We start from the raw sequence: 10,553 nt of genomic DNA on the forward strand, positions 1-10,553 counted from the left end.
GTTTGGCGTTCAAATCCTACAGTTCGTTACACAAGTTTACACCAGGCAAAAAATTTCACCGCACAAAGCGGCGCTGTCAATCTACTCTGCCTAACTTTGCACGGGTCTTGGCAACGGGGCTCAGAAACCTCGACCCCCATGGAGCTTGGCCCGAACACTGCCCCATGGGGTGTCTGGCAGGTCTGAGAAACTCTTTTAGCACCGGAGGCAAAGAATCCATGGCCTTCAGGACGATGGCGAGCGGCTTCATCTCATCTCTCACGATGCCGCCGCGGTTCTGGGCTTCTTGAATCTAGGGGAGTGGCTGGACGGCCCCATCCCACCGCCGCGGCCTCGCGTCCTGTTGAACCCGCCGCGACCCCGTGGCCTGCCGCCTCTGCTGCTCTGGCCGTCTCCTGATTGCGCTTCGGATCTGGATCTGAAACTACCTCTGTCGCCTGATGCTCTGCCGTGCTGCTGGCCTCTGCCTCTACCTCTACCGCCCCGGAAGTGAGGCTTCCCTGCCCCTTTGACGAAGAATTCCTTCTTTCCTTCGTCTTGCAAAGGCTCCGCATTAGAATCGGCCCATTTTCCTCTGTACACACACGCCAAATGGTGTAAGCAACGGGTTGTGAAGACGAGAAAGGAGGGGCTGGAGGTGGCTTTACCTCTTTGGAGCATGATGCTCGGGATCTTTTGCCTCAGACTGTGCACCATCTGCTGGATTATTATTATTCCCCTTGCGGCCCTGCAAAATTAACGTTTTTATCAAGGGCTCGAGTAACCGTTTTATACGAGGGGGGAAAAGTAACAATTCAAACAAGAGCTCGGCACCTTTGTACTGAATAACTAGTGTGAGTTATATGATGAACTTATGAAGATTATGAGGGAATTAATTCTCACTAAACATTTACATTTGATAAATTAACCCAAAATTGGTGGATATGGATCAATCACAGGCTGAATGTAGCTTGGCCAAAACCATTACAGGCTTAGTGGTAAATTTAAAAAACGTATAGATCACTCTTCTAAACCAAAATTAAGAAAAAAAAAACTAATTAAGGGAATCTCACCTCTTCAACACTTCTAACAATCTCCTTGTACTTTTCAGGTGTAACTAAGTCAATAGCATCAAATCCACATTTTCTGATCAATATTTCCACTATTAGTATAACCTGCATAAAAATATCAAAACACATCTTGTTAAGCGCACCATACAGAACATACAAATGGATGGAAAGTGAACCATGGAACAATTGCACCAACTAACCTTCCCTTTGAAATGGTGCTTTGTAACAGATGACATTGGTAATATGCCAGTCATGATATCTGCTTGCAAACCCAACAGTTTTTCTGATTGCAAAGATGTTACCAACACCTTAACAAACCCCAGAGATGCCTAGATTTTTATATAATAAAACAAATCAGACTCTTAGATGACAAGAAAACTGAAAACAACCAACAGGGAAGACAGAAGACACAGAACCCACCTTAATTACTTCAATAGCTTTATTTTGCAGCAGAACTAGGACTGATGGTATCAAATTTGGAACTTCCACGCAGAAGTCAGCGTCAGTGTATATAAGCAATGATAATGCAGCTATTGCTCCGCTCACTATGTGAGGAGACGGACTAGAAAGATATCCCATCACCTGAAAGTTAACGAAATTGATGTTTTTCAATGTTTCAACAATGGAAATCCTGCATATGAGAACAGACTAATGCTCCTGCCATGTGGAACTATATTGCTTACTTACAACTTTACATAAAGCAGACTTTCATAAAATAACTACTGAATCTAAGAAACCATATAGGTATGATAGATCTCTACTTGGGTATGCAGGTTAACCATTTACAAAACATCACGGCAATGGTCCAACATCATCGCGATGTTCTCAGAGCAACAAGATTGCTCTGCTCAAAAACAGACTAGATATCTTATAGACTGTATGCTTTCAGGTATCAATGCTGCAAAACTACAACTTAGTTTAACATTTTCCACAAGAATTGTTCTTGCATAGACTTCATGCACAAAGCATCAGTAAATTTATAATCTATGAAAGGACTTAATGGGTGCAGTAATTCATGATACTATCATTATTGGTATAAATGGAGAGAACAGGTTGCTAGATTTCTTTCATGAAAGGCGAAACAAACATTTAAGCTACAGTGGTTAGGAACAGGAAACAAGAAATAATTGTCTCCTCAAACATGGTGGCACCATACTTCTGTGCATCAAAGAAACATAGGAAAAATATCTCAAGAGCAGAGAAGAAGTTCGTTAGCTAACCATTGTGAATAGCCGTTGAAGATCTGAATCTCCGTTATTCAATTCAGAATTCCTCAAGCTAGTACTAATAGCCAGGAGTACATCGTATGCTAGTCTTCTACTTTCCTTCTTAGACTGCATTTAAAAGAAAACAGTGGGAATGAACCAAAGCAGTCAATGGCAGAAGATGAAGAAAGAATCTGATCACGTGAGCTTTTTCATGGCCTTGCTTTTAGTCGGTATAAATTTATCCTTGTATAAATGGTGATGTCATATGTATGACATGATGTTAGCAACCTAATACACAACTGATAATTGATCAAAATATGAGGGTAGGGTAACACACCTTCAATGCAAGTATCAACTCATTTAGAATCAAGAATGCCTTCTTGCTTGTGCTCTCTTCATTAACCTTCAGAATGGTAGAAGTTAAGTAAAAACCATGGCACATGATTCAGCAAGCAGGATGGATGAAGCATAGAACTAGACTAAAGTAACACAAGAAAACATGCATGCAGTACTGCAGTCAAAGAACATCATGCCAATGTTTGATGCTCTCTTGGTAGAAGGTGCATCCAATGTTATGGCCATTGGATGAGTTAGCCTGCTAGCTACTTGGGTATGACTAGTATTACAGAAGATACAACTAGTAGTAGTGGCAGCAGGATAGGTGAACGTGGCGAAGATGGACAAGGAAGCCTTGTAGATTACAAAAGGTCGGTCTCAGAGCCTCTCTTATACGTCAGGGATGAACCCTGCCGCTATATTTGCCTTATTCTCAGTGTTTCGGCCTTTTATCCTAGACAATTTGTCCCGCTGTGAACCAAGGTCAATAATATCCACTTTGCAAAACTAAGACGTTGTGTTATTATGTGCAATGGAACATTAATAGATGAAGGGTGCACCTCTAATTAACAAGTATTTGTGCTCTTATGGTGCTCACTGCTCAAAGATTTGTAGTTGCATTTTTTATAAGTGCAACAGCCATACCTTAATCATGTGAACCAACAGATACTTGTAGCATACTAATTGACCTTCTAAAACTGCATTGTTAGAATCTGGCTTTATTCCATGAAGAAGCATCATTATTTCATCCAACTGGGCTAACGAATATTCATGGTGTTCCTGAAAGTAAAGGAAGGGGTTAAAGGCGAACAAATACATCTCAAATCTGAAAGTTGCATATGATGAACTCATGCTGACCTTCAAAATTGTGCTTAATGCGAAGAGAGCTTTGCTCTCACATGACTTGCTGCTATCCTGAGGAGAAAAGATTGGTAATATGAACAATGAACTCCCTACTAACAGTTGGACATTGGGGCATAATAAGAGCAGAGATTAGCAAGGATACCAGTAAAGAAGATTTGATGAATCCAAAAAACAAATCAAGAACATCCTCATCAGCAGCTTCAGCTAGTGTTGAAATGAGTTCCATCAGAAGTGACCTGCACAAGCAAAATCATAATCATATATCATGCACAACAAGCTTCCGGATGGGATGCATTTATGTGTTGGCTACCACATAGTAACCACACATGAATACATGATGATGCATATAATCACATAAGAAACTTCCTATATACTATGTGGTAAAACACCCAAAAAAAATCCTAGTTTCAATGTCATGATTGTTCCATGAGTTTTTTCTTTTTTTGGAGAACGGCGTCATAATATTTTTTAACTGGATGGGAGGATCGCCCTGGTAGGTTACAGATTAACAACATTGATTTCCTTATAAAATTATGGCTTGTAGGTACCTATTTACATGGTAGAAAGTTCTGACACTGCTGAGAACCTGATATTTTGGTTTTCACTTACTTTGTGTTTTTTCTACAGAATGCTTAACCTAGACTAAAAAGATCAGACCTTATAGATGGGTAAGGAACTAAGGATAAATAGCAAACCTCTTATTATTTATCTCCACTGTTGAATCAGTATTCTCTTCGCCTTTTCCATCTACCTCATTTGCTTCACATTCTAGATTCTCTGGTGTCGATGGAGTATCTTCCAAACCACATTTTTTAAGTAGTGAAAGAAAAAGGTTACAGATGTTTGCGCTGCCAGAAATTTGAGCCAGGGATCTCAGCGCATCCTGTAAAATGACAAAGATAGCCCGATAAATATCACAGAATGTATGGTCTGAAAAGGAGTGTTGATAACCATTGCGAAGTAACACAGGAATTGTTCAACCACGCTGAAGAAAAGCAGTGGCCCATAAATGCTTGTTTTCAAACAAAGGTATACGCTTACAAGTAGCTACAGATCTTGCCAAAAATGCATAGTGCGGCAAAAACTTTCAGGGTAGGAGAGCTGGAGGCATACTGTTGTCCTACACAGAGATTTGAGACTAACATGTGTGAGAACCACCTTACACAAGTCTGCACTTAGTCTTTCAACAACAAGGTTTAAATCATGTGCACGGCATACACAGGAAAAAAAAATAGAACAACCATTAAGTACAAGAAAACTATTCATTTAAGCAGAAACAAAACTCCATGCATGAGTTTTACATTACATGTTGTAAAGCAATTCACACTTCATAGTCATTCGACTGTTTAGTTAATACATAGTCATGCGGCCACTTAATTAAGCATCCGTAAGGATAGGCAAACAGGACCCCAAAAGGTCCTCTTTTCTCCCCCATTCACAATGCACTTAGTCTTGCATCTGCATGAAACTTAAAGCTCAGCCTATGGTTTCAAATTTCAAACTGAACGAGCATACATGCCTCTAATGGCCTCTCTTTTCAATGACAAAATGTTTCCTAAATCTAACATCTTTAACAGGCATCCATGATCCATGCATCTAACATGCACGGATTAATCGAATCATAAATGTTTGTCCACAATCATGAGATGCTGTTTCAAAATGTGCGTATGCAACTGAGTCAAGTAGTTTGGAGAAATAAAAAAATTATCAAGAGAATCATCTGGTAAAATAAACAACTGAGTAAGTGATGCACCTTTAAATGAGCACGCTTTTCTGATGATTCAAGGAAATCATCTGCAAAAGTGCAAAGAAGATCCACAGAATGTGATGCCAAGACTTTCATGCTTTTACGAGCATCTTTTTTAGAGCACCGTTGTAAGCTTACACAGCTTAAGTTACTAGTCTTTGAGGAGAACAAGGCTGAAACTTCTGCAGGGACTTCTACGTCTTCATCACTGCTGCTTAATCTTCTAGTTCCATCTATAAGTTGCTGGCGAACAATAGATAAATTGTTTGAGAGAAGAAATGAAGCAGTTTTGTAGTATACGAGTCTATAAGATTAAATATAAGAAAATCGCAGTGTATAGAACTAAACCTGCAGGCCTTTACTAGCGGGTTTGTAGAGACACCGATCAGACTTCAGCATCTCTAGCAGCAGTTTGGACAAGGAACCAAAATTCTGATATACATCAGACGGATAGCGGCAGAAGGCAGGAAGCAAATTCCACAATTGATCACTCCAACCTTGCAATTCCTTACATTTCCGTGCTTTTTTGGCTGAAAGAATAAAAGAAAAAATCATGAAGTTGTATAACATACTAACATATGAATTTAGCACCTATTGAATTGATTGTCTTTACCCCTGCTTGAAGCCTCTCGTAAAGATTTTGCTAGTGGTACAATGTACTCTAAAAAGTGTTGTAGTGAGGCCCCATAAACATACTTGTTTAAAATGGGTACAATCCACATATTTGAGCATGTAAACCAAGCCTCCTCAAAAGATAGTGGAAGTAGAGAATGAATTTTATCTGGCCCCATAGCAACTATTGCTGCCCCAATGCACTCCTCAACCTGCGAATGTGACAATAGAAAAGCTAAGCTAAATGGAAGGTTAAAAATGTGAAGTGAAAATATGTGTGGATTAAATATTGACTATACACTAAAACATTATATCCTGTTATTTACATTTTGCACTACAAGGAACTCAAGGAGAACATATCCAGTGATAGCGCTCTTTAGTGAAATTGTGATACCAATGACGAATTGGTGCCGGGAATGGTGATAAAAAAATCAGGAACAAATTTATAACATCAACACAGTATTATCCTATCATGTGAAATTTACATGTTTAGGGAAAAAAGATAAAATCTGCAGAAAAACAAGAAAAAGGAGAAGACATGCGATAACATTTTAGGGTCACAAGGGGTGATGTACATACAAAACTAAGATATTCCCTTTTTTGGACGTGATAATAATCTAGAAATGGACTTACATTCTTCAGGTGTGGTTCTTTGTGTATTTTCGAACCAAGCCGTGACAAAGTTAGTAGGATATCTTTCATAAAGACATAAGAACTCTCCCCTGCAGACGAATTAACAAATACCAAAGAGTTGATGAATCAAAAGTGGTGATGTGTAAAGCAGGGTAATATCAACATAACAGTTATATTATGACAAAATGGAAGAACAGTTATGCGGAAAGGGTACACAATGCATGAAAAAATATGGCAGGATAAAAGGTGCTCGGAGAGTTTTGTCAACCTTCCATATGTCTGAACAGTTTGCTAGGTAATTGCAGCCTTGCAGGAGTAAATACTAACTACTTTAGCATTGCGTTTGATGTACCTATTGTAGCACCATGTGTGCTTATTTGTACTCAAAATGACAAAAAAAATCCAATATATATGCAAGAGATAATATTAAAGGCATGTGCTGTTCTATGTAGGGGTAAACCACGTTAAAGAAAACAAACCTTATAGAGTCAGGGTAACTACTACTTAGAATTTAAAAGATTCTCTCAAATGATTACTTATATGATCCAATTATTAAGGCAGGAGAGATGTTCTTGTTGAAATAACTGAAGACGTACCGAGTTTGAGAAACATAGCCAAGACAATTTTTAACACATTTTGAGGAGGAGAAGCACACTTTCTAAGTTTTTTATTGATAGACAAACAGATTGATTTGATGGCAGCCCCATCGATCGAATCTTCAGCATCACACCCTGATTCCTTAGTCACAAAAATACTTTGGTCGACATGAGAATAGATGCACTGTATTAACAGTTCCGCTACATCTTCAGAACATTTACTGTCCAGAATTAGATATCCTGCCAAGTTGAGAAGCATGACAAATAAGTTACGTTGGTAAGTATTACAATACATATGTGACATAAGATAAACCCAGATACATCTATCACCAATGCATAAGTGTTGAAAAGGTCAAAGATGCTAATCAACATGATTTACAAAAAATCCCCATAAATATGTTCTCACAGGTCATACACCTTACATAAGGACTGCGTGCAAACTTTGAACAGATGAGCTCTCAAAGGCAACCCAAAAAACAAGATGGCAAGTGCTAACTTTCATAACTGAGCAAAGAGATAAGTTTGCCCCCTAATGCACCCATGGAACATAACACTGGACAAAACATCGTTGAGGACTACTTGTTCAACGAACACCTAGGTATGTCAACTGTACAGTCATGATTCTTTTAACTAGCCATATGGATATTTATAAGAAGCTCACTGCATCAAATCCTGACGCATGAAAAGCAAGAAGATGCAAACCTGAAGCTGCCTCGAATGCAGACGGAAGAACCTTTGTCCACAATTTTGGGCAACCAACCAGTTTCCCTAAACAATTTCTCATCAGCTGTAATGCTGCGGTGATGGTATCATCAGGCTTCTTCTCATCGTAAGGCAGGTAAGCCAACACTAAGGAGATGAGCTTCTCCAACTCCGACTCAATATTCTCAGCCTTAAGATGCTCCAACAAGGTCTCCATAAGCCTGAGGACATGCCTTGTTAGTGGGCTAAAACGGGGTCTCAATAGCCGATAAGCACCCGAGAAAACCGTCTTCCTTGCCTTCTTAGATAGATATGGAATTAAAACTGCCACCGCGCCTAGCATATGAACTGCCTCCGTCTCCTTAGCCTCGGAAGCGTCTGAATCCAACTTGGCAAGACTTCTCACCGACAAAATGTGTTTCTCAAACAAGTCGATTGCAGAACTGCTAGCTTTCTTCGCACAACCGGAACGCTCCAAGTAAGAAAATAGCTTCTCCACGCTCTCCTGCGCGCATCTTCGGACCTAGCAAAGCGAGAAATGGCATGCACATGAGTGTGATTTCTATATCAGCAACAGGAACTCCAATCCTGGCTTCCTCACCTTGGCCCGCTGATCCACAGAGGCAGCGAGGAGAGCCTCCAGAGGCGCAGCGACAGCGCCCCAATCGGCTGCGGCGTCGAGATGGAGGGCCAGCTGGCCGAGCGACTTGACCACCGAGCGCACCGTGCCGGTGGGGAGCTTGGAGGCGTCAGGGGAGGCGAGGAAGGCGGCGAGCGAGGAGGCAGGCTCGGAGGCGGAGGCCGGCGGCAGGGAGGAGATGTGGGGGATGAGGATGACGAGGAGGGACGCGAGGGCGGCGGCGGCGGCGGGGTCAGAGGGGCCGGCGGCCCGGAGCGCGGAGACGACGGCGGGGAGGTAGGACTCGGCGGTGAGGGGGTGCCCGTCGTCGGTGAGGATGGAGCCGATGGCGGCGGCGGTGGCGAGGAGGTGGCGGTGCTGCGCGGAGGCGGAGCGGCCGTAGCGCGCGGTGAGGGCGGCGCAGACGTCTCCCGAGTAGTCGTCGAGGGGCAGCGGGGCCTGGGAGGGCTCGTCGGCGTCGACTTCGGCGGCGGCGGCGGCGGCGCTCTGCTTCCGCTTCATGGCGGCGGCAAGAGGGAGAAGGGTTTTGGGGGATTTTGGGTCGGGGACAGATTTTTGCTCCTCTAGGGTTTAAAGTTTGGGCTTAATATGTCAAAGATGAGGCGACTAAACCATATTTCATCAAGTTTCCATTTTCATTTGTGTTTGAGATTCAGATGAGATTTGTCTAAGTCTGAAGATTCAAGAAATCTTGCCATGTTTTGGCGAGTTCAAAACATATTTTGACCGGACTTCAGAAAGAAGATCAAAAAACCAACACAGTAAATGAATTACACATGTTAAATGTGAAATCTATGCACCGAATAATGGCAAATTTGGCTTAGTTAAGGCCGAGACAAATTCATGGGGAGGAATGAGCTGTGTGAGGTATGGTAGGGATAGCAAGAAGTAAAAACATCTTCAATCGGACTATCCGCTTTTCTTTACATGTTGGGGCAAATAGTTTGAGAAAAAAACATCCCACCAGACCCCTATACCAAGTCCATTTGTCTAGCCTATTCAGCATCCCTCGTATGTTATGTGGGCACGGCTTTCATATCAGATCGATCCACATTGGTCCACCCTAACCCACATAAATCTAAGCATCCCCTTGTCTCGCTTTAAGAGGGACCTTAATAAACCCTCGCATCAAGGCAGCTTCAAATGGGCCGGGCCAGATGCGATATGGGCACGGCTTCCAATAGATCGGTCCATGTTAACCCATCCTAACCCACATAAACCTGAGCGTCCCCTTGTCTTGCTTTAAGCGAGACCCAGGGAAACCCTCGCATCAAGGCAGCTTAGATGAGCCGGGCTATATGCGCTGGAGGACACAGCATTCGGGATTTTTTTTCCTGTTTTTATTTCATTTTTTTGTTTCGTTTTCCATTTTTTTACTTTTTTTACACTTCCGAAAAGTATAAACATATATATTACAAAAATATACTTAACATAATGTTTGAAAATTATTAATCATGCATTTGGAAAATGTTAAATGTGTATAGAAAAAATATTGACCATGTATACAAAAAATATACAATGTGTGGAAAAAGTGGATCACGTATTTATAAAATGTTAATCAAACATATAAAAATTGTAAATGTGTATAAAAATGTTGACCACGTATTTAAAATAGTTTAACTTGTATTTTAAAAATGTTAAATGTGTATAGAAAAAATGTTGAACATGAATTAAATAAATTTTATTCTAAAATATTAAATATGTATAGAAAAATGTTGGTCATATATTCAAAAAATTGAAACTTATATTTGAAAAATGTTAAATGTGCATAGTAAAAATGTTGACCATGTATATTCAAAAAAATGTGAAACGTGTATTTGAAAACTGTTAAATGCGCATAGTATAAATGTTGACCATGTATATTAAAAAAATTGAAACTTGCATTTAAAAAATGTTAAAGGTGTGTAGAAAAAAAGTTGATCATGTATTAAAAAAGTCTTAAAATTGTATTTGAAAAATGTTGACCATGTATTAAAAATGTTAAACTTGTATTTGATAAATGTTAAAGGTGTATAGAAAAAAGTTGATCATGTATTAAAAAGGTATTAAAGTTGTATTTGAAAAACGTTGACCATGTATATTCAAAAAAATGTGAAACGTGTATTTGAAAACTGTTAAATGCGCATAGTATAAATGTTGACCATGTATATTAAAAAAATTGAAACT

The 10,553-nt window shown here is 40.3% G+C and overlaps 1 protein-coding gene across 1 annotated transcript; it reads right to left on the reverse strand.

Moving 5' to 3' along the window:
* Position 1: 1 nt before the first annotated feature.
* On the reverse strand, positions 2-8,947 carry LOC125546249 (RRP12-like protein). Its single transcript, XM_048710463.1, has 18 exons — positions 8,349-8,947; positions 7,748-8,270; positions 7,046-7,285; positions 6,450-6,538; positions 5,818-6,028; positions 5,553-5,734; positions 5,211-5,447; positions 4,153-4,340; positions 3,600-3,693; positions 3,452-3,508; positions 3,239-3,373; positions 2,595-2,660; positions 2,270-2,383; positions 1,470-1,631; positions 1,250-1,378; positions 1,053-1,154; positions 648-727; positions 2-574 (listed from the first exon to the last, which is right to left on the reverse strand). Exons 1-18 carry the CDS (start codon positions 8,886-8,888, stop codon positions 259-261), a joined length of 3,465 nt encoding a protein of 1,154 aa, XP_048566420.1. The 5' UTR covers positions 8,889-8,947; the 3' UTR covers positions 2-258.
* Positions 8,948-10,553: the final 1,606 nt, after the last annotated feature.

Source organism: Triticum urartu, chromosome 3, assembly GCF_003073215.2.
Source record: "Triticum urartu cultivar G1812 chromosome 3, Tu2.1, whole genome shotgun sequence".
NCBI classification, from domain to species: domain Eukaryota; kingdom Viridiplantae; phylum Streptophyta; class Magnoliopsida; order Poales; family Poaceae; genus Triticum; species Triticum urartu.